The 25417-nt window shown below is 32.7% G+C and overlaps 1 protein-coding gene and 2 pseudogenes across 1 annotated transcript; 2 read left to right on the plus strand and 1 right to left on the minus strand.

Moving 5' to 3' along the window:
• Positions 1-353: 353 nt before the first annotated feature.
• On the minus strand, positions 354-8935 carry LOC18033980 (presequence protease 2, chloroplastic/mitochondrial). The gene is made up of 19 exons (XM_006422984.2): positions 8503-8935; positions 8043-8226; positions 7639-7813; positions 7406-7538; positions 7174-7244; positions 6857-6940; positions 6647-6737; positions 5565-6085; positions 5283-5447; positions 4986-5204; positions 4776-4903; positions 3628-3817; positions 2908-2991; positions 2725-2822; positions 2219-2483; positions 1972-2134; positions 1711-1891; positions 1216-1287; positions 354-942 (listed from the first exon to the last, which is right to left on the minus strand). Exons 1-19 carry the CDS (start codon positions 8783-8785, stop codon positions 801-803), a joined length of 3249 nt encoding a protein of 1082 aa, XP_006423047.1. The 5' UTR covers positions 8786-8935; the 3' UTR covers positions 354-800.
• A 4009-nt stretch (positions 8936-12944) lies between these two features.
• On the plus strand, positions 12945-13889 carry LOC112095746 (annotated as a pseudogene).
• A 1055-nt stretch (positions 13890-14944) lies between these two features.
• LOC112096232 lies at positions 14945-15924 on the plus strand (annotated as a pseudogene).
• The last annotated feature ends 9493 nt before the right edge of the window (positions 15925-25417 follow it).

Below are 25417 nucleotides of genomic sequence, written 5' to 3' on the forward strand. Positions count from 1 at the left end.
TTGTAAAGAGTAAATTGGTGAATTCAAATAACTCCTCCATAAAAAAGAATAAAAAAACATTTTAAACATGGTTACTTGACTTTTGTATCCTTATAAATCAAAACAAATAAAATGATTGCATTTTATAGTATAAGAAATAAGTATATTTAATTTAGATAATTTTAGAATATAATATTTATTTTTCATTTGGTTCATTCAAATAGAAGTAAAAAAAAAAATTCACCTTTTCTACTTAAATACAAATGTCTAAAAACCACACATAAAATATAAAAAGCAAACAAGTAACTTTTTTGAAAAAAATGTGAAATTCAAAATATTTCAGATTTACGAACGTATGACAAACTAGCCCATAAGATAAGCGCATCCTTTAAATATATCAAATATTCAAAATTAAATTGTACAATTTCATGATCAAGCTGCCCATAAAACATAATTCAATTTTAATGTCATTCATGTTCCCACCTCTTAAAAGAATAAACTATAATTCATTTCAGAATAGTCATTCATACTCTATACCCATTATGCTATGCAGATCAATCAGTTATCAAAATGTAAAACCGAAAAAGGTTTAAAAGCAGACTTTCAAGGGTTAATATATTAAACTCCTTTTAACACCACTGAAATGGAGCATATATCTCATGCTGTAAACACTTGTTTCCTCTTTCCCATTATTTTTCTACTGATTGCTGTGAAAAATTTGGAAATGCTTCAAGCATTTCGTACCCGATGGGAAAATATTGGGGTAAGAGCATCACTTGCCATCAGAGCAATTTTCCAGTCTTCCAAAACCTTCCAGGGTCTTAGAGGGCTTTCTTCACTTCAAACAAATTGGCACGCTCTTTGTTTGCAGCATCAACATCATCAGGAGACGCCACCGCAACTGCAACTCCTCTATCTTTTATGGCCTCCAATACATCAGCAAATTCCTTGAAGTCCTTCAAACTGAGGTGAAAGAAAGAAAAATTACATATATTTCGAAAAAGGTTGATGCAATCCATTCAACCAGAGATTAGATTTTTTGTCAATGAGCCACAGACAAACAAATGGTCAATTCAGCCTTATGTAACGTTGAATTGCACTTAAAAGATCCTGACATCAGACTTTTATTTATAGAAGACCTAATAACTCTGCATTATGTAAGCACTTCTGTACCTTTCCGATGCTTTTACAACTTCAATATCTAAGATGTAAAATAATAGCAAGTTTTTTCTTTACCTTGTAGATAAGATCTCTTCTCGCCTCCTTTGTCTTTCTTCTTCTGTGATTCCTAATAAATGGCGTAGCAAACTGAAAACAGAAAAAGAAAAGGTGAGTATTATATTTGATAATATCAGTAAAACACAAAAAGGCAACAAAAGTAATCATAAGATACATTCAGAAGCCAACCCCAAGGCTTATAACTAACTGTGCCACCATCAGGTTGTGAACTTATTGACTCATAAGTCAAATAAAATTCAGAGTGAACACTTGAAATACTGGGAAAAAAATAAAGAAAGAAAATTTGTGAGGTTTCTCCTTTCTAGCAATTCTTCCCAAAAGTTTAGAATGACACTCATGTCAAAGGTCTACGACATAAATATTCAAATGATTTAAGGTAAAATAAGGGCCAAATTTTGTCCTGATAACGGAAACAATAAGGAAGAGAATAACCATAAAAAGAAAGAAAGCAGACAATTCCATGAAGAAGAACAAAACCAGCCGCCCACATACCTACTATAACCTTTGGCATCAGGCAGCTGGTATGCATCTACATCTCCAATGGTCCCAATAATTGCTTTAGTTAATGTATCATCATCCATTTCCAACTCCCGCAAGAAATCCACAGTTCCGTCATATATGTCGAGTGTTTTTAACAAGTTGGGGTCCCGATAAGATAAAAATGAGAATACTCCTACATAAACACATCAAGAGTTTAGATTCAAAATATTACAACTAGAGCTGGGTGCCAAAATAAATAGCATTACAACACACCTGAATGAGAATCAAAGTCGCAGAAACCTCCATAAGCCCCACCACTGACACGGACACGGTCCCACAACCATACATTGCTAATGTGTTTTGATATAACATAGGCACTCCCGTTGAGTTTGTAACCAGTCTCAAATATGTTAGCCGCTTTTCCAACATAATTTACCTGCAATAGGAGAAAGTTAATATGCAGCTCTTTGGAAAATGGGCATAATTATTTTATTTTTCAAATTTAAAAATAAACTTGTACCTGTGTGGGTATCACAATAGCTTCATTTGCTGAAGGAAGATGAGCTTTCCACTTAACTCTTTCAACAGGAGAGTTGGTAGGAAGCATATCAAGAAATTTGCCAACAAATCTTTCTGAATTTTTGAGATTTTTCCCATCAGCGGTAATATTTATCAGGCAACCTTCCCTTGAAAGAAAGGATCTGCGAATCTCCTCAAGAGATGATGAAATCCCAGCCCAGTCTTGATCAACCTTTTCTTCGAGAGCTTGTAGGAATTCTAAGTAGCTATACGCACACAGAAATACAACTTATATCAGCCAAATCAATTAGGCAAGAATAATAATGTCAAAATGGCTTGTTCTAGAAATGGATCTAGATACACAATGAGACCTCTAACAAACCAAAAGCAAAATTGTAGTTCATTATTGCAAATATCAATTCAAGACAATGTTTCTCATTTTGTTGATAAGATACAGTCCACAGAGAGGGGAAAAAAAAGCATTTAGTGCCATCCAATTATTCCAACCTGACACCACCCATTTGTTCTGAAATCCACCCAGCTGTATTTAATTTTGCATCCATTCTTGCTGCTGCAATTCCATGCCCACTGCCTCTTAATCGATTCTGAAAACAAACATGAACTCTGAGATTCAATAAAGATGGATTCCTGATTTTACATACTAGTAAATGTAATTATTACAAAACCTACCTCCATTCTTGCTTTGCTTTGGGAAACAAACTGCTTGAATCGCTGCTGGTCCGTTAGCTGGACTTCTTGAAGAACACAGTTAAACTACATTTATATATCATGCATGAATGGATCAATCAGTCAGTGACGAAATCATAACAAAATAACAGGGTCAATGGTATAACATTAAAAAAATTAGCTTCTATCACAAAATCACTATACTGAGAGAGGAAAAACTTTTCCTAGTTTACACTAAAAGCAACAGAGGTAGAGAGGGGTACAGAGAGGAAGAGAGAATAGAAACAATATCAATAATTTATACAGCGTAATAACACAGGTCTCATAGAAGAGAGATATTTTCATGCTTCTTAACTAAAATGACTCCTTTGAATCATTTCCCGACAGACAAACTATATCCTTTTCAAGGTACAAGACACAAGCACATGCCAGTTTAATGACAAACAAAGCAAATATCTAAGAATAGTGAAGAAATAACATGACTAAAAGCATCATTAAAAGTGATCCAAAAACTTTTAAAAAGTGTGTGCTGACTTTTCCTGATTATATGCGGAAAGAACCAAGTGATAAAACAGAAAAAGTATCTCTGATGTCTACATGATGAGGAATTTTGAAAGCAATTCTTAAGAGTCACCATAATGTCCCATGGAATGGGGACATAAAACACAAAAAGTTAAATAGAAACATAATAGATTCATTAGCAAATTCTGCCAAAAGTATTACCAGGTTAAAAAGATCTTCAGCTTGCCCTGCCATGGCCTTGCCTCGAACAACCATGCAACAGCAAGGATCCTCTTTGCCACGTATGGAAGATGTGAATGGATAAACTGAAATTCCTCCAGTCTTTCTTCCAATCAACTGATCAAGTTGCACAAAACTCAAGTCTTTGGTACCCATCTCCTTCAATGACTGACTGTGAAGTTTATTGTAGAAGTCAAAAGGTGTTAGGTCCATCAACTTGGTAAGATACACATAAAGAGAAGTAAATATTTGATATAACCACATAATTCATAAACACAACAGAACTTTGCCACTTTAGCAAGTTATAAGATTTGAATATAGGTTTTTCTCTTCTTTTCAATGAGATGATAAAGCAGAAAGTTTTGGACAGGAAACAGAAGTACCAGGATATCAGTTGGAATTCTTGCAACAGAGAGTGCCAAAGAAGCTATCTATGATAAGATTTACAAACAAACATGCAAATCTCTAGATGACATGTAGCATGTGAAGCAGTTGTAAAAAATATACTCTGTGTCAGAAGATTTTTGAAGTTAAAATAAATAACAATGATTGGGATCACAACAGTTGAGTCCCAACTTAAGTCCCAATTGTTATGTGGCATTCATTTATTGGTTAGTGAATTTCATTATTGATAAAATTAATATTCTACCATCCACTAGATGACTGTCATATAAATTGGGATTCAAGTTGAGACTCAATTGTTACGATCCCTAGCATTACTCTAAAATAAAACCAATTAATGAGGTAGTAAATTAGGACCACAAAAGTGTTCAATATCAATGTATAAAATAAAATAAGCAAGTTTACAGCATAATATCAGTGATTTAATCTTTTCCAAAATAATATAGAATAGACTATGGAGTAGAGGTAGAATTGGGAATAGGTGGCATTGGCCGGCAGATACAAAAAATGAAAGGGCACAGCAAAAGAAACAAAGTAGAATAGATGGTAGAATGCACTGACCATCTGAACACCAACCAAATCCCCACACACAAAAAACCAAATCCGAACACCAACCAACCTGATCTTTCCTCAATGTAGCATTCAATTTGAAAAACATCTTGTTACATGTAGAATTAGAAGGTAAGAAGAAGAGAACAGGAAATGCATAACAAGTAATTGGCCAGTACCAGAAAAGTGGTATCAAAGGAAGAAGCTCTTGCTTAAGCGAACTCATATCGAAGACAACTTCTGTATAAAGGACGTCATTTGTGAAAAGGTCATGCTGCAGAACTTTTACTCCATTGATATCTCCAACCTACACCAAATCAATAATAAAATGAGACCAGCTCTTCAACTCAAATGGAATACCAGTCAAACTTAATTAAAGCAATGATAACCTCTGTGGGAACACGTATAGGTTCTTTGGGAATGTCACGCAAAGATAGACTTGGAACACTTCGCAAAGCTTCTGGAGGGTCAGGAGTTTCTTGCTTCAACCTTAGCTCCTCAGTAGCACGTGCTAGCTCAGCCAAATCTTCCTTTGTCATGCTTGATTTGACTTTAGCCAAAATTTCTTTTTCAGCTGCTTCATCACGAGAGGCTTTCTCTGGATCAGGCTGACATGAAATAAGAAAATGTTGAGCATCTGATAAGATACAATAAAAACCATAAATGACAGATGGTAAAATACTTACCTGCATTTCTACCGTAACACAGTGGGGATTGTTTAAAATATATTTCTCAATTAGAGGAGAGAAAACAGCTTTGGGGCCCTCCTCAGCTAATCGTGCTTTAAGGGCCATCAAGGGTTTCTCATACTTCAATGGCTCAAATGGATTCATATCATATATCCATTTACCCTACATAATCAAAACAACATCAACTATGAAAAAAAAAAAAAGTGCATTCACAAAAAAAATTTAAGAAGGAAACGTTATCCAATATCTAAAACAGTAATAAACGGAAGTACATCTTACCATGGATCGAAGCATCAGTGATAAGCCACGAGGAAATGACCCAGTATTATTTTCCCTGAGAGAAAACTCTATTGTATTCATGGATGCCTCTACAGCATCACTATCAAAACCTTCGTCTGCTAGTTTTTTTAGTGTATCCATGATTAATTCTTCTACCTTTTGAATGTCATCTTCAGAAACATTCTTCAATCCGATACTAAATTGAGGCTGAAGGAGTTCATCTTCAATCCCACCACCAACAATGGCATCTCCAAGACCACTTTCTAGTAAAATTTTCCTCAAGGGAGAAGCAGGAGTTCCCAGCATAAGATGATCCAAGAACCCAAGGGCAAGTTCCGTTTCCAAGTCTAAGGGCTTATCTGAGAGCAACCAATTAAGGCATACCATGTTCTTCTTCTTAATATCACCAGCATCACCAGCAGGGTATTTCTCAATTATCCTGACTGGTTCTGAAAATAGTTTCTGTTTTTCAACTATTGATTCATTTGGGGCTGAACTTGCTTCAAACATATTCAAATACTCTGTGACAGAGAGAGTGCAAGTAAGATGGTAGTGTACAGAACAACTTGAATTAAGACCTTATCATTCAACTTACTATCAGAATGGTAACATTTTGACATGCATGTGCACAAGAAAATGTTGGATTTGCATAGACAAGTGAATATTGGATATGCATTGGATTTTGGACCAAATATAATAAAAAAGTTGCAAATCATACTGGATATGAAAACTTCCAGTTTTGGTTATATATTGGTCTTTTGACTGAAAATAGTAAAATACTTCATATACCAAGTAAAGATACGAAGACAAGCTATAATTATAATGCATCTTTGTACCGAAACTAGTTCCTCTAGAGCAAACTCAAACAAATCCATTTTAGGAAGGATTTTAGTTTCCATTATTTAGTTGCTCAACCAGGCATAGTTTTCAAGGACCACTCATGTATATGCATCACTCTGGGACCAGCACCCATAAGCTTCGGGGGACAACCGAAAGTGGTAATCCAGTGAGAAAAAAGAAAAAAAAAATTAACAAAGAGCATGGATACTCAATTCATCATCAATAGAGATGTCATTTATTACCACTCAGGATGCGTAAGCGTTCATTTGGATCATCGTCTCCATAGAACCATATCCTGGCATTGCTGGGGTGGTAATATTTACGGTGAAATTCCTGCCATCAGAAAGACACAGCCTGAGAAAAATAACTAACACAACATTTAAGTTAAAAAATCCCCATACCAACATAAACTGAAAAAAAAAAAAAATATCAAAATGCAGTAAAGAATATACCTTAAACTCCTCAAATGTCAGCTTTGGAATAACTTTTGGATCACCTCCGCTATCTACACCATATGCATTGTCGGGAAATAAAGCCTGTGAAGAAGTTTTGTAACTCAGTTGCAAGAGCAAACAAGATAGCTTTATCAGAAGCATTCAAAAAGAATGAATTGGAAGCATCAATAAATGATCCATATGGGTATGCAATCATAAGATTCAGGCACTTTGTGAGTGAAACTTCAGAGGAATAAACTATGAACCAGTTTTCCATTGTTTCCTGATTGTAAGGAATCTGAAAAGATATACAGTCAGAGGAATGGAGAACTTGCCTGTTGAGCAGCCCGCCCTAATATATTATCAGGCTGTGAATAGACACCTTTCATCTCATTGAAAACAACACCTTCAATTAAGAACAAAAAAAGGAAGGTCAAAGAACTTAGTTGCAAGTTGGATGAATCATCACCAGGGAAAACCAAATAACAGCAGAAGTTTAATACATACATATATATATATATAGAGAGAGAGAGAGAGAGAGAGAACAAATATCTGCAGATATCAAACCTTTATAAGTTATATCCTCTGAAGGATTATCCAGCTCAAAATGCCAACCCTCCTGTTGAAAAGTCTGGAAGTCCTCCACACACTTTGGGAAAAAGACAGCATCTAAGTAGACATCGACCAAATTATAAAAATCCTGTTTAGGAAAACATCTCAGCGTAAGTAAAATCCAAAAAAGATGTAAGAGTTTCCAAGCTTAGGTTCCCGTTCCTCATAACTCCAACTCATTTTCTTACCTTTGTATTCGTAGAAGCAACCGGGTAACATGTTCTATCAGGATATGTGAATGCATTCAGAAAAGTATTCAAGCTTCCTTTCAACAATTCAACGAATGGTTCTTTCAAAGGATACTTTCTTGAACCACACAACACACTGTGTTCCAATATGTGTGGAATCCCAGTTGAATCCTTCCTGCATTATCAAATAGGTAAGGCATAATGATAAGACCTTTTGCAACCCAAAAACGTGTCCCGTTGTCCAGAAAACTATAACTGCCTGAAAATTATTTTCTTGTATTCTTAGCATTTCAATGATAATATCTAACAATGTATCTGATTGAAATTAATATAATCAAATAAAATGAAAGAGAAAAAAAAAGACGTTATCAAACAGTGAGACAGAGTACATTTACAATACTTACGGAGGAGTTCGAAAGACAATGCCGAAGACCTTGTTCTCATCATCGTTGGATACAGACATGACCTCAGCACCGGTTTTCTTGTGCTTGAAAAGCACAGCCTTTGATTTACACTCTCCAATGAACTCTTCCGAAACCTTCTCGAATCCAAGCTTCTCCGCCACTTCATTGCTGACTTCAGCAACCTCTACACACACAAAGAAAACCAATCACAGAGCTCAATTCAACACACCAATCACAATAACTTAAAAGAGGAGTTTCAATTTTTTTTCCAAATAATAGATCATTTCTAACGATTAACAAACACAAATTTACAAGAATTGAAAATAATTGTATTATTTTTTTTGCCGGTAATCATTCAATGAACCAATAAAATTACTGCTTAATTAAACGTAGGAGATTAATTAAATAAATAACGGGAAAAGAGCTGAAATTTAGAAAGAATGAAACGACAAATTTGCACCTGGAGATGAGGGAGTGGAAGGAGAGGCGACGGCGCGAGGAGAGAGAGAGGAGAAGTGTTTGTTGAATTGAAGAGAATAAGAGGATAAGGAGAAGCGTAATCTGCTGTCGCCGCGGAGGAGGGAGCGCCTGGTGAGGTTGTTGATCAGACGGTGGTGATTCCTCCTCGCAACAGCAACTGATGATGATGAAAATTTGGCGCGAGGTACGAAAGAGCGAAAGTAGAATCTGTTGGAAGCGAGGGAAGTACAAGAGAGAGAACGAAGCAACGCGGCTCGCTCCATTGTTAGAAGAAGGATAGATACTACGGAGAGAGAGCCCGAAGCTATATAGAGCGCTGAAGCGTTTGAGATTTCGTGATGTGGCAGTTTTCTATTGGTTGGGTTTTGTGGGGGGTTTTTTTCGATAAAGTGAATTGAAAGGCATGGGAATGGAAAAGAGGGAAAAATATCAATCCATCAATCAACTGAAGTTGAGTGCTTGTGTGAGCGCCAAGTAAGTTGTTTAATTTCTGCCCTTAAAAACTTGGATAAAAAATAAACTAAAATTATGTGGGCAATTGATTTTTTTTTTTTTTCCCCATCGGTGTCAATTACTTGAGTTTGCTTGTCGTGGAGATCCATCATTTGTTTTTGTCAATATGAGAAATGAAATTTAGTTTTTTTTTTTTTTTTGAAGAATCGAGATAGGTAGCCAGAAAAGGCCAAAATTTTTCAAAGAGAGTATTAAATATTTAAGATGCAATTAAGACACATTGAGATATATTTTTATAAGAAGAGAATTTTGTTTCTCATATTTGGTGGACAGTAATAATCATTAGCATATTTTGTAATTAAATGTGATTGTAGTGACCAAGTTAAATATAATATCTGTTTGGTATAACTTATTATTTAATCTTATAAATAAAAATATACTAAACAAATAAGTTTTATTTACAAAAACTCTTCTAAGAAAATTTCTAATTAGATAAACTCTATTTAAAAAATTATATTAAAGAAACAAATATAGGAGGAGTATTATAAGTTTATTTGATATATAATCACTACTAGTCTAAAAGCAAAAGCTCTAATTAGATAAGATTTATTTAAAAAATTAGACTAAACAAACAAATATAGGAGGAGTGTTTGTAAGTTTATTTGATATATAATGACTACTAGTTTATTATGCTAATGTGTCACATGAGCGTATACACCCATATTTAGGGTGCGTTTGTGATTAAGGTGTTGTACCTTTTAAGCTGCATCTGTTGTAAAAAAAAACTGTAACTATGACACAAAAGTTAATAATATATAGTAAATATAAATATTTAAAAATAATTTTGATGAAATTATTAAAAATATTATAGATTTTTCATTATACAAGTGAAAAATCATATTAACATACCTTCCAAGTTACAGCAGCTAATGCTTTCCAAACACTTTAGTGCTGTAGCTTTTAAACTATAACTATCCAACCTCAATCTCAAACGCACCCTTAATGGTATGATTTTGGAAAGTTATGGCCCTAGTCATGGACGGATTAGCATAGAGATGAGTAGCAAGGGCGCGACACTTGTAAGAAATTAAAAAATAATAATAATATCCAAATATTAGGTATTAAATTATAATAGAAGTTGAAAGACATTCCTAAATCAATTAGTATTCTCAATATATTTAGTCTTTTGTATCCTACTTTTATTGTAAATGGTTTAGTCATTAATATCTCTAAAATTCTATAAATTTATTATATTTAATACAATTTATCTTGCCTCATAGGTAGTAAAAATCATAATTCTCTTCCCTAATTTAATATTCCATTCAAAAATATTTTTTTCTGTTTGTTTTTAAATTTATTGTTGTTACAATCTTTGACAAAATTAACTCATTATTTAGTTTGTTTCTTTAATTTCTCAAATAATATTTTCTTTCCTTTTTATTGTTTGTGGGATGATAAACCCTATCCATTAACCGCGAGCATTTACTTATATTCTAACTTGAACTAGTGGGCACATGTACATTCACAGTCAGTCGAGCTACACCTAAGGGATAAGAAATAATTAATTTTAGAAGTCAATAATAAATAATTCTTATTTATTAGAAAGACATCAAATTGAAGTTTAAGATATTTTTTGATGTTTGTTTATCTTTTTTGGTGTATATCTAAATCTTATTTGATTAGATTATTTCATAGACTATGAATAAATTTATTAAAAGATGAATAAACTAACATATTTTCATTTTTTTAAAGTATATTATTTTTAAATGATGTCAATAAATTGTTATATTATTTTATTTTATTTTTTTAGCACTTTTCACGCAGCTCCTGCAATTCCACCCCTAGCTTTAATGTATTTTATGTTAAACTTATGTAACCAAACAACTCTTTTAGTCTTTATATATAAGAAGGTCTGTATTCTCACTCTATATACAAGTGAGGTTTGGTTTATTAAATTTACCAAACACATATACACTGATTTTTAAACTCATAACAATCACAACAACACAATTTACTAAATGACAAGTTGTTTTTTCAATCAGTAGGTTATTACCTTACAACAACCACAATAACACAGTTTATCAAACGTCAAGTTGTTTTTTCAATCAACAGTTTATTACATTTGCACAATAAAAACAACTTATTTTAATCAGCAACCGCAATTCCAAACTAGCCCTCAATACATTTTATGTTAAACTTATATAATGAAATAGCTCTTTTAGTATTTATACATAAGAAGGTTCGTATTCTCACACTATATACAAGTGAGGTTTGGTCTATTAGATCTCACTCTTCTAAACTCGTGTTTTGCATGAGCTTCGAGGATTTTGTGTTCTATGTTTATGAGTTTTTCCATTAATACATGCACTAAAAGCGGATAAAACTAGCTATAAAATTATAATTGGTGCACTGGATGCCATATCGTATGCAAATTTAAGAAAATTTTACTCAGTAAATTCGTTTGGAGATATGATGAAGAATTCGATAATGATACATAGGTAAAAAAAAAAAAAAAAATTGAGATGCCACATTCAATCCCATCTCACAAATCTTTTGTGTATTATTTCCATAATACATGCACAATTAAGTCCAGTAGTTAAAGTGGATTGGAAATAAAACATTTTTAAGTATGAAAAAGGTTTTTTTAAAAAATATTATAACAATCATCATTTTTTTAGTGATAAGATATAAAAATGATTCTAAATGGGCTATTGCGATCTGATTATTGGTTCGTTGCTTCGTTGCAGAAGGCCTGGTTCTTGAACCTGAATACAGACTACATAATTCTGAGGACCAATTATTTCCATAATTTAAAATATCACTTTCCGCTCAGCATGAAGACGTGACCCATCACAAATTATGTCAAAGAAAAATCAAATGAGAAATTGTCACGAAACTCACAACCGGACACGGTAATAAAATTTCTCAGGAAAAACGTGGGGGGTGGCTTTCCATACTTTAGCCTCTATTACCAACCCACTTTTGGAATTCCCTTCAACCCGATTACTACACTTTTATTATTAAATTCCATCCATTCAAAAGAATATAAGAGCTTCATACTACTTTAATCTTTAAGGTAGTTGGGGATTGCTTTAGCTTTTCAAAAAATCAATTCTAAAATAGATTTCGAAATAATCATCTTTACAAATATTTCGGTAAGGTGTTTGGCAAAATAAAATTAATATTTTATTTATATAACATAAATAAAATAAAATCACTAGGTAAATAAAGTGCATCAATTTTTTTGTTTGTTTGACTTATAAAACATAAATATTTTCCATCCTAACAGACGAAATTCACTAGTAGAATATGGTATATGTGGATGTTATTTTTTCAATACGATAAGATATATGTTAGGATCTTATGTTCCGCATGGCGTACATGGACTAAAAAATATGACAATTTAAATGAATATATAAAACTCGCGAACTCAATTCTTTTATAAACCAATTTTTAAAAGTGAGTTCTATCTACGAGGTCTTATTGTTCATTTGTGTATTGAGTGGAACTTTAAATCCCACATGAACTATAGCCATGGGATTTTAACTTGTTCAGGATATTCAATTATACGAACGACACCTAGTTGGTTTTATATTTTCTTTTTTATTAAAAAACAAAACAAAACAAAATGTTTTGTATCAAACCTTTTTGAACAACTACATGAGAAAGCACTACGAAATTTTGCCTTTTTTTCATTAAAAAAAAGATATTTTTTATGGGGTAAAATTGCGATATGTAGGAAATGAATTGATGGGATAGCTGGAAATTTATCCTTTTTTATACCACTATCTTAATACAAAGAACGACCAAACTTTAGCCCCATTTTTGTCTCGGACGAAGAAATAAAAAAGAAAAAAGAAACCAATAATCAGACTTTAGTCTCGCTCGCAAACCGAAGAAACGATTACTGGCAATATATCTTACTACTGTTACTCTCGTTATTTAATCATCATCACTAGAATTAATAATATGCAACAAGCAATAATGGATTCAGAAACAAGAGCAATTGCGCATGAGTTTCTTCCATATTTTCGTGCATACAGAGATGGGCACGTGGAGAGATTCTTTGGCAGCCATAAAGTTCCAGCATCAATGGATTCCTCAAATGCTGTCTTCTCCAAAGATGTAGTTATTGTGCCAGAGAAAGGCGTATCAGCAAGAATCTTCATCCCTTCAGCCGCCATTAAAACAAACCAAAAGCTCCCTCTCCTCGTCTATTATCACGGCGGAGGCTTCTTCATGGGCTCACCATTTTGTTCCACGTACCACAACTATGTCGGCTCTCTTTCAGCCAAAGCAAATGTTATTGTAGTCTCAGTTGATTACAGATTAGCCCCCGAACACTTGGTCCCTGCTGCTTATGAAGACTCATGGGCTGCCCTCGCATGGGTAGCTTATCATTTTAATATCAATGGTCATGGCTATGAAGTTTGGTTAAACGATCATGCTGATTTTGCTCGTGTTTTCTCGCCGGTGACAGTGCTGGTGGCAATATTGTGCACAACATGGCCGTTCAAGCGAGTTTGAAGACTTAAATGGGATAAAACTGGCAGGAATTTGCTTGGTTCAGCCATATTTTGGGAGAAATGATGAAGTTGTTGATAGGTGTTGGGTATTTGTATGTCCAAATACAAGTGGGTATAATGATGTGAGAATAAACCCAGCTGCTGACTCTAGGCTAATGAGCCTGAGGTGCCCCAGGGTTCTCGTTTGTGTTGCCGAGAAGGATAATTTGAGAGATAGGGGATTGCTTTATTATGAGACTTTGAAAAATTGTGGGTGGGCCGGAGAAATTGAGATTGTGGAGACAGAAGGAGAGGATCATGTGTTTCATTTGTTCAATCCAGGTTTGAAAAGGCTGTGGCCTTGATGGATAAATTAGCTTCATTCCTAAATCAAGATAATGTTTTCTGATGTGATCACCAGGAACTTAGTAATCTGTGTACTGTTAAATTTAATGTTGTTCAGCATCATATTTCTCTTTGGTTTCACATTATGGACATCATTTCTTTTATCAGAAATTTCAATATGTATATATAAGAACATTCAAATACTCCATCGATGGGTGTATAATTTACAAGTGATATTGTGTACCTTACCTTAAGAACAATAAGGAAAGAAAATGAATAGAGTTTAATTGTAGGAGCCATTGTTACTGTTGGATCCAATTCAATGTGATTATCAAATCAAGAAGAGATCAAGAAAGAATTCAGGATCTAAATCTAAAGATTAATCAATGAGATCATAGGGACATGCAAAATCAAATCAAAAACATCACAAGAGCAATTTATGTGGCTTGACAAGCTTGCTTATATCTGCAAGAGAAAACAACCACGGCAAGCATCATTAACAGATGCCGATTAAAAGATTACACTCAGCACTCTGCAAAGAACAAATCCCATGTTTACAATCTTGGCTAACTCTCTCTAAGTTGCAAGAAAATTTCTCAGAAACAACTGTTTCAATTCTGTTCAGCTGGTAACCTCAATAAGCTGCTAGCTCATCTGTGCCCTGTCAGCAGCCTAGTAATATCACTAGCAGATTGTAAACCATCATTTCAATAATGTTACCCTGTCTGGAAAAAGCACGACTTACCTGAATTTTACTTGCAATTAATAAAATAGCACTAAAAATAAAAATCATATTTCACCTTTTTTTTCCCCTTCGGAAGTAAAAGACCAAAAGTTCGGTAAATAACTCGCAAAACATTTGGGGTCTTTCCAACATTTCAATCATGCTCTTCTAGCTACAAAATGAATTTGTTGAATATATATTTGCTGTTAATTGAGTGATATTATATTCAGTCAAATTTATGGAGGCAAAGAATCTTGTCAATTATTTACAGAAAGCACTAATTAAGTTTATTATCAATCCCATTGACGTGTATATGAGACCGAACCTGAGCAAGATCTTTGTTGACTGTTGTTATTAATATTTTATTAGAAAGGCTAATTCAGGCTTGCCGGCGCTCTGCCGACATTTTCTGCTTCAATGGGTTCCACAGAGCCATTATCAGAAATCGCCCACGATTTCTCTCCTATGATGATAATATACAAGGATGGCACAATAGAGAGGCTTGTGGGCAATGACATCGTTCCCCCATCATTTGATCCAAAAACAAACGTTGATTCCAGAGACGTTTTGTATTTACCTGAAAATACTCTATCCGCTCGTCTTTACATTCCGAAAAACCCAAAAGATCAAAACCGAAAACTTCCTCTTGTGGTTTATTTTCACGGTGGAGGCTTCTGCGTCCACACTGCCTTTTCTTCTACTTACAATAATTACCTCAACAACTTAGTTTCTGAAGCTAACATCATAGCAGTCTCGGTTGATTATCAGAGAGCCCCGGAGATTCCGGTCCCCTGTGCTCACGAAGATTCATGGACTGCACTCAAATGGGTTGCTTCCCATGTTGATGGGGATGGCCAGGAAGACTGGCTTAACCATTATGTTGACTTTCAGAGACTGTTTTTCGCTGGTGACAGTTCTGGTGCTAAGATAGCGCACCACATGGGAGTAAGACATTGTCGAGAAATTCTCGACGATTGGGATTGTTTTAACTCATCCATCCTTCTGGGGCAAGGACCCTATTCCTGACGAGACAACTGATGTTAAAACAAGAGAATGGCGTGAGGCAATGCGGCAATTTGTTTATCCTAGCATGATTGACTGCGATGATCCATTGGTTAATCCAGCGGTTGGTTCGAACCTAACGAGCCTGCAGGGATGCGCCAGGATGCTGGTTTTTGTTGCGGAGGAGGATATGCTAAGATATAGGGGATGATTTTATTGTGAGAAGTTGAAGGAGAGTGGGTGGAAAGGCGATGTGGAGATTGTTGACTCTCAAGGAGAGCAGCATGTGTTCCATTTGCGCAATCCAGATTGCAAAAATGCTGTGTCTATGCTCAAGAAAACTGCTGCTCTCTTTAGCCACGACAAGGCTTGAATTCGAATTTATATGGGTTGTTTTCGTCTCTTGTACTCTTGCTCCAATCTCCTAGCTTATCTTTACTTTGTATTACAGAAACTATCATCTCGAATCGATTTGCACAAATTTTTATTATGAATTTGAAAAAATATGTATGCCTGGAATTAAAAATAAAAAATAAAAGATATAGTTTAACTAGGTGTTTGATGAAAGTAACTAAATGTTTGATGAAATGCTTCAAAAAAGACATTTGGCTACAACTACGGAATTTTGAATATTACAGGCAGTCCTTTTGTAGCACATGTTCTTGCGGCCTTAGAGTACTACCCAATAAAAAGCCACACATGGCTTGATTGATAAGAAGTAGCTAGCCGCATGCTTCATTGAATTACCTGCAGCTGGCTCACATGCATGTTTGGATTCGGTTCGTACATAAAATCTAAATTTCAAAGTTTCTTGACAGTTTGAATCATTTTGCATACCAAGAGCGAAACAGAAGAGAAAAGCAGAAGAAATAAGTAGATCTGAGAATGCAAATGTTAGTAAAGAGAGAGAGATCTAGAAGGAAATTAAGGGTGCGTTTGGTATTATTTTTCACCAATCATTTTTTCGTTGTACAAAAACATAAAAGAATGCAAAATGCTGTTGGCTTGAGAATATATTTTGTGTGTGTATGTACAGTAGAACCTCCGAATATGAATACTCTATATAAAAATAACCTCTTCATATTAATAAAAAATTGTGGTCCTAACTTGGGACCGATTATAATTAGGAATAAACTCTACATTATAATAAGTTATATTTTGTTTAGTTTCATCTTAATAAACTTACCTTCACATAGTAATAATATTTCAAAAATATATAGCATGTTACATTAAATAATTAAGATGGAACAAAATATATTTCTAAAGTTCCTTATGACAATGATTTGTTCTTTAAAGTTGCAACCACACCTTTCAACTTGCGGGTATATATTAATTGGTCAGCATATACATCTTTTTGTTGAAGTCAAAATATTTCTAACTTCTTAAGTATGTTTGTAGCTTCTTGGCATGAAACTTTTTGTATTAATTTTTTGAAACTATATATCTTTTTTTATTAATATCTATCCATTGAATTTGACTCACTTACTAATTAATTTATTAATGTCTATACATTGAATTTGACTCACTTATTAATTTATTAATACATGACATAATTTACCTCTATATCACTTGCATTAGGGATAATTAAGCAAAGACAATAATTTTTGTACTATACCTCTATTGAATTATAACATCTTTATAAGAATAAATTTCTTCAGTCCCACCAATATGACTATATAGAGATTTTACTGTATATATAATCATTATGCGGGGGCCCTAATACATATACTTTCTTAAATCATGGGGTTTTATAAACTTATTTTTTAATGAGTTATAAAATCATATGGTTTAAGAGAGTTAAGATCTTGACTCTAGTAAACTCTATGCTTTAAAAGTGTGTTCACATAAAAAAAAAAAAAAATTAGGACGACACATGAATTAAAGAATGAGTGTATATATATAAAGTAAACTACCTTGTTGTAAATTGACTATCCTTAAATTATTATTTTATTTTTTACAATCTCAAGGTACCCTATTTTTATTCAAAAGGTAAGAGAATAATGAAGTTGAGTTGATTTTTTTTTTTTTTTGGGTCTTCTTAACAAAATAGAAGGTAAATTGAGATTTTTCAAAATAATGGGAGATTTGAAGACAGTAAATTTATGAGGAGATAATATGAAATTATCCCTAAAAAGGAAAAAAGCAACAATTGATTCTTCGCTTCATAAACTAGGAGTATCGTTAAAGATGCCAATTTGGTTGGGTTCTCTTTACCTTGTTCTAGGCAAGCATTTGCTTATTTTTCAAATTCATTATATACTATTTGTTCGCAATGTTTTGTCAACATTTAAATGTGTTGAGCAATAGTTTGAAAATTTACCCTCACAATTATTAGGGAGAAATCTAGGAAAATTTATAAAAATATCCCAATAAATTTATAGAATTTCAAAATTAACGCCACAAAATTATATCTATCATAATTAGTCAAACAATATCCTTTTAGACTTAAACACCCCTACATTTCACGATCCCTATTCCCTTTGTTCTCTAACTTAACAAACCAAAACTTAGTTTCACAACATTAGCATTGTCGGTGATGGTGACGAAGTACGGGGAAGGAATACATCATTGGTGATGGAATAGAGCACGTCTATGGCAACAATGATGGGAAAACCAAATCCGAACAAGTCCAAACGAATCCAAACCTTACTTTATCATTATTCATTTTTTAGTGACATTAATGAGCTTGAATGGAATTGTAGGTGAACTGAACTCAACCTAAACACACTCAGTTTAATTCTGAAGGCATCGATTCACATTTATAATGTCTTGGATTTGGAGACTCCTCTAATCCAAATCTAGATTGAGTTACTTTTCGTTTTGGAGTGACATCAAACGCATCTCAGAATCTTACACTCCTTTTTCATCAAAGCATAATCTTAGAAAACCCGCAAAATTTCCATGATGAAAAATCACTATTGGCTGACCAACATGACCGCGACACAAATTATTTAGGGGCTATTTAGTATTGTTTTCGAATTTGTATTTTATGAAAACAAAAAATGAGAATGAAGATAGTGTCTTGCAGTTGCTGTATTTTGAATTCTAGTATGCATCTAGAATCATTTTCTGCATCCTATATTTTAAAACTAAAATCACTAATATGCATTCGGCAGACACAATTAAAAATGATAAAAACAATGAATAAGTATTCGACAGTACCATTTTTAAAAACAATTTTTACTAAATATTTAAGTCATACTTATAGTTGGAAAATAATTATTCAACTAATACATACACAAACATACCATAAATAATTTAAACAAAAACAATTATAAAAAATTAAATGATGATAAAGTTTTAATATTAGAATTAATAAAGAAAAGTTTTACATTATTTGTTTTTACACTATAATTAAGATATATATTATAACACATATGATTTAAATAAAATAATTATAAAAATTACGTGATAGGCATCATGCCACAAAATGTAATTTTATCTTTTGTAGTATTCATCTCTACAACACTTAATATTAGTAAGTGGCCTCCTAATATCTCCTTTATTTGTAACCATATCTTATACATCAAAGTCCTCAAACAATCTATCACTGGCATTTTTTCGTCGAATAAAATTATGTAAAACGCAACATAAAATTGGAATTAGATGTTGCTTACGTAAACTATAATTATGCTCATCAATCAACATCATGTGGATCCATATCTTGTTACTAAAAAAATAGGAAAAGAAAATCACATATATCAAATATTAATCAAATTAAAGAAACTGCTCCTACACATACATAGCTCAAACTTTTGGAATTAATCAAATTCAACATAGCATGAAAGCCATTTCAGCAATGTGTCATAGATTAAAAATTGAACATATCAAAATCAAATATATTCTACTACAAATTGACCAATTCAAATTAAGACCAAGCTCTTGTCAAATTTTTTTTATCTTTAACTCATTTTTTTGCAGCACAACAAAAAATTAAGAACAATAAAATCATACAAATTCAAGGCAATGTACACTAAACCAATCGCATCTAAATGAATGCAACATGATATTATTACGGTCAATTCATGCTAATCTCTATAATTTTTGCATTAATATGTTTTCGGTCCCTAATATATTAAATGAAATGACAATGGAATTAGACAAAACAACCAATACTGTCAATAACTCACAACACCCACATGCTTTGCTGTGAAACTCTGCATCAAAATGGTAAATAATATGCCTTTGCACGATTTTCCAGCACAAAAAGACAACCAATTCCAAATAAGAACAACAAAATCATATCTACAAAATAAATATTTAATCGGTCTCTATTTTATGTTCCATCTCCTAGAATAGAACTGATGAAATCTTGGCTAGCAATACAATCACGCTAGAGATGACAAAAAAGTCCGACTCGAATTTTGGTCCGATTGACCCGACCCAAATTTAAGGGTCAAAATTCGAGCTCGGGCTAAAAAATAAAAGCCCAATCAAATTCGGGTCAAGGTTTGGGCCTTAGCCGACCCAACCCAACTTGACCTGATTACTTTATAATTAAAAAAAATTGTGTGTTTTTATTTGAATTAGACATGGTTTTTTTTGTTTATTTTTAGTTATTTATATGATTTTATGGTTGAGATATTTATTACAGTAATTTTTATATTTAATTTTAATATATTAGGTGAGGTAAATTTAAATTATTTAAATATTAAAAAATATGTTAGGGCCAACCCGAAGATGAAAATTTAGGCTTTTTATCGGGCTCGGGCCCTTAATTTATATTGTTGGGTCGGGATCGGGCTTTATTATCTATACTTTTTATTTCACGATCATGATCACAAAAGAAAACAAAATAGTATGATAAAATACCCAAAATACAAAAATAAAATTTAATTTGATATTCTATATAGGTAATGTTTTATTTTTTTATAACATAATATTTAATTAACATACTAAATTATTTAATTATGTAGTAAAAATATTTTAATTTACTAATAATAATAAAATGTTAGTTTATGAATTTCTAAAATTATTTTTGTTTGTTTGAGTAGTGAGTTTTGTATTTTTGGTTGAGTTTTTGTCCTAAAATAAAATGAGTAAATTTAATTGCACACTTAAATAAATTTAATTGAGTTTTTGTTCTGAAAATTGTGGCTGCCGGAAGCATTAATACAACTGAAAATTTGTAGGTGTGGGACTAATATGTAAAAATTAAAAAATTTAATTTTTTTTGTTTTTATAATAAATTACAGGACTCCATTATAATTGATTTTAAAAAAGATAGAAAAGATATCAAACTCCTGTTGCAAAGTAGTTTTGCCCTTAATCATATTATGTTCTAAAAAGTAAAAACAAAGAGAAAGGTGAAAATTTTTATGATCGAGACCAACAGGAGATTTGGTTTCTTTCATTAGGGAATTCAAACAATTCATAAAATTGAGTTAGGTCAAATCCGCAATAAAACTCAGAACAGTTCCTTCACTCTTACAAATTTTTTAATAAATCTTTATCTTTTTTTATGAAAATAAATCTTTATCTTAATCGATGGACCATTGGGTGGGTTTTTGTGAAAATTGTCGGTTTTTCTTTTTCATTTGTGTGGTTGTTTTTGAGTGTGTATGTTACATTAATTGTAACATAGGGACTCCTTAAAAGTTATCGTAGTGGGGGCCATCCACCTCAGAAAGCCACAACAAGAAGAGCTGTGCTGGCCAGCTCAGCACAAGGTTTCGTGTCTCCCCTTTCTACTATTTTATTTTGTGCTTAAAACTTTTGTTATTTAGTCTTGTCCTCATGATAAATTAACAACGCAAAACAAAATTAAGAATCTATGTGGCTCCGTAAGGTTGCCTGCATCTATGAGAGAAAACAGCGTAATGTCACGCTCACCGCCTGCTCGAATTTGTCACTAACAAAAACTAAATTGACTCACAAGGATTTGTTTAGTAAAAGTTTGTCCAAAGATAGGATGCGCTCAACAGTAGGTATGCTAAATAGTGGGCCGCCTCATACAATTAGCGATCAGTGGTGTGCCAACAAATTTACAAACTAAAGTGAGCGAGTCCGGCCTCATTTTAGAACTCTTTATAAATCTATACAACTTGTATTGTCTAAATAATTATATACTTATGTATTCTAGAATCTACTAAATTTTTAGGCGACTTACGAAACTTGTATGGAACCATCTAGACCTAGGCAAGTCACTCTATAAATAGGGTATGTCGTCAACCATTTTGCTCAACACCACAACACAAAACACCACACCACACCACACACAACACACCAAGCAAGCAACTCAAGCATTCTTGTAAAGCTCTCTTTCAAGTAATAAAATTTATTTTGGCCATATGGCTCTCTTCTCTCTAACTTTCTCTTAAGTATCCTTGTTTGGCTAACTTGAGAAATTCTTTAGGCTTACTTAACAATTTTTGTTCTAAAAATTATCTAAATACCACATAAGTTGCTGCGCAAAATACTTGTCCAGTAACAATAAGCATGCTTCATCAAGGGATGCCAACTAAAGATGATATTATACACTCTTCAGAGAACAAGTTCTTGGTTTGCAATCTTCTTTAATCTCACTCAATAACAAGAAAATTGCTTAGAAATGTGCACTGGTCACCAACTTTTAAACCCATGTTTCAAGTCTATTTAGCGTGTAACTAAATCACTGTTAGCCCTAGTAAGTTGCTAGCTCAGTATTGTCATGTCAGGAGTCGAGTAATAGAATTGGAAAATGATGTTTGATCAGCCCGAACCCCTTATGTTAACGGAAAAATAAAAATAAAAATTAAGAATAATGTTATTTACACACAAAATTACGCATAAAATTGCATATGTCAAATAGAATGAGGAACTTATAGCAACATATTATTATGACTATTATTTATTCAATTATTTTTTTAGCTTTGTATTTTCTAAATTTTTCTCAATTGTAAATATCACAGAACTAGTTTTTTAGGGTATGTAATAATATTTTGTCAGCCTCATATTGCACATATATGTTCATTGATCAATGAGAAATGTGAGTCATTCCCCTAAAAATTCAAGCTCTGTTATGGTATCAGATCAATCTTAAGTGGTAGCCAATCCTCTCTTCTTTGTCTTTTATCCAGTCACCACGACCAATCCTTCATCCTCCACCACCATTCACAACACCAATGAAACTCAGAACACCAGTATCACTATCAATGTTACTGCTCAAACTCCTCTTAAGCTCACATCCGGTAACTACATCTCATGGAAGTTGCAATTTAATATCTTATTCATTGGCTATGATCTATTTGGTTTTATTGATGGATCTAAGTTGGGTTTGCTATCTCTTATTTGATCTTGGTGTTAGTTTTTTCTGTTGTACAATGACATAAACTGTGTGACAATACTAGGGCCAATCAACTCTGTTAGAGTCCCATTTTTCGTTCAAGAATGAAGCATGTTGCAATTGACTTTCATTTCATAAGAGATAAAGTCCAACGTGGTGCTCTTCATGTCACTCATGTGTCTTCTGCGTATCAGATAGCTGAAGCTCTCACCAAGCCTCTTCCATGAGCCAATTTTCTCACTCTCGAGGTCAAGATTGGACTTCTCTCCCAAGCTCCGTCTTTAGGGAGCATAACGGCAAATTATTTTCCTTAGCTGTAAGTATTATTTATTCAAATATTTTTTAATTTTGTATTTTCCTATCTTTTCTCAACTATAAAAATCACAACACTAGTTCTCAGGATCTGTAACAATATTTTGTGAGTCTCTGATTATACTAATCAATGAGAAATGTGAGCCATTACTCTAAAAACTCAAGCTCTGTTAAATTGTACATGTGGATAAAATTAAAGAGAGTAGTGTTATACATCATAAAATTTCACCTCAATTAATTTGACATTCATTCATTATTTGATGAGATAATGTAATTAATTTGCTTAAAATTTATGAAAAATCATTAACAATTTAATGAATGAACATCATATGCCACATTGTTTAGAATGAAATTTTGGGAGAATATTTTATGTCTATGTAAATGAATTTATTTTTTAGTGAAATGTTTCTTGTCTTTAGTGGTGACGTGTAATTTTATGTACAAATAATCATTCTATGTTGAGCTTTTTTCTTTTTTCTTTTTTTGACTTTTTAGACGTATCTCGGTCCCTCCGGCCATGCGGTGATTGTACCATCACTCAATAGAATTAGGAGAAACCAACAATTATGATACCTTGCACGAAGCAAAGCAGAATAAAAAATACATGAATTATTGAAAGGACTCAAATGTCTTGCATTTCATTAGCAATAGAATAGTGATATGTGCACAAAAAATAGCACAGCATTAGTATAAGCAAAAAAATAAAAAAATAAAAAATTTCAGTGTTAGACAATATTTATTTATTTTAAAGTCAAATATATATTTTTTGTCTTTTGTATTTTTGTGTTTTTTTCCCCCGAGTATCATTATTCTTTATGATAATAGATAACAATAATGTAAAAACTGAAAATGTGCCAAAGCTATAAAATGGCTTGCAATTAAAACCTGCATTCATATGGGTCTTCTTTAACATTTTGGTCATACTGATTGTAGTAGGGCAAAGTAGCATTATTGCCATCATTTTTGTTATAGAATTATGTTATCATCGATTGAGTTCTATGATTAATAACTATCGTTTTAGTCTCCTCACCTTTTCACTCATTGCTCCCCCTTCATTGTTAGGTGGTAATCTACAAACGCCAATTCAATATCTTACCTATTTTGATCTATTGCTTCAATTCATATCAAAATCATAATATGTGACTATTCTCAATGTGTATCAACACTACTTTTGCTCGTTTTACTAATTGTTAGTCATAATTTTAATAAATGAGATTTTTTGGGTTGGCGGGTAAAATTACCATGCAAGAGAGTGATCCATTAAAAATTGGGAGTCTCTAAATTGCATTTAATGTAACATACACAACTTATCTCAACCACACAAATTTTGAGTCCCATAATTTTATGTGGTTGAGATAAATTGTGTAAGTTACATTAAATGTAACTTAACACTTACCTAAAAATTGGGTACATAATTAAATATTTAGATAATGTTTCATTTAAGACTTTTATTTACACCAACCCTAGAGGCTACGCAAGTAAACACAAAATTCTAGCCCATGGACCTTTAGCTGGTGCCTGGTTGTATGCACTGTTCAACCGGTATAAATATGCTCACCAAACTTTCCGTCCTCAAGTTTCTTTTATTTTTTAAAGGATAGGATGAACAAAATACAAATTAATTTGTAGTCCCTAATATTTTTTTCCGATTCGAAATTTAGTTGATTAGTACAAGAAAATTACTTGAAATTATCAAATTGAATGACAATAAAATTAATTTTTAATTTATTCCCGACAATGAAACGAAGAGTGATTAAATATGCACATGTAATCATCAATAATGCCAGGATCTTGACATTTGATAAGATCTTGACATATTTGAACATATTCAACTGAATATCTCATTCATATTTTCTTTTTTTGTCATGAATATGACATTCATATTTAATCACTCTTTATTTGATCACCAACCCAACATTTGCTTATCGTCATGCTAACCAACTGGACTGTCATATATTATGAGCTATATTCAAAGTAGCATTATTGCCATCATTTTGGTCATAGAATTATGTTAGCATTGATTGAGTTCTATGATTAATAATTGTTATTAGTCTCCTCACTTTTTCACCCATTGCTTGCCCTTCATTGTTAGGTGGTAATCTACAAACACCAATTCAATATCCTGCATATTTTGATCTAAACTATTGTTTCAATTCACACTACAAGAAAAATGATATTTCATTACAAAAAATTTAGTCACTAAAGATAACAAATTAGTTACTTTATATTTTCTACGACAAAAAATAAATTGTCACATTTTAGTCATGGAAAGACTATCTTAAAATGTTTT

The sequence above is a fragment of the Citrus clementina genome, unplaced genomic scaffold (assembly GCF_000493195.1).
Source record: "Citrus clementina cultivar Clemenules unplaced genomic scaffold, Citrus_clementina_v1.0 scaffold_8, whole genome shotgun sequence".
NCBI classification, from domain to species: domain Eukaryota; kingdom Viridiplantae; phylum Streptophyta; class Magnoliopsida; order Sapindales; family Rutaceae; genus Citrus; species Citrus x clementina.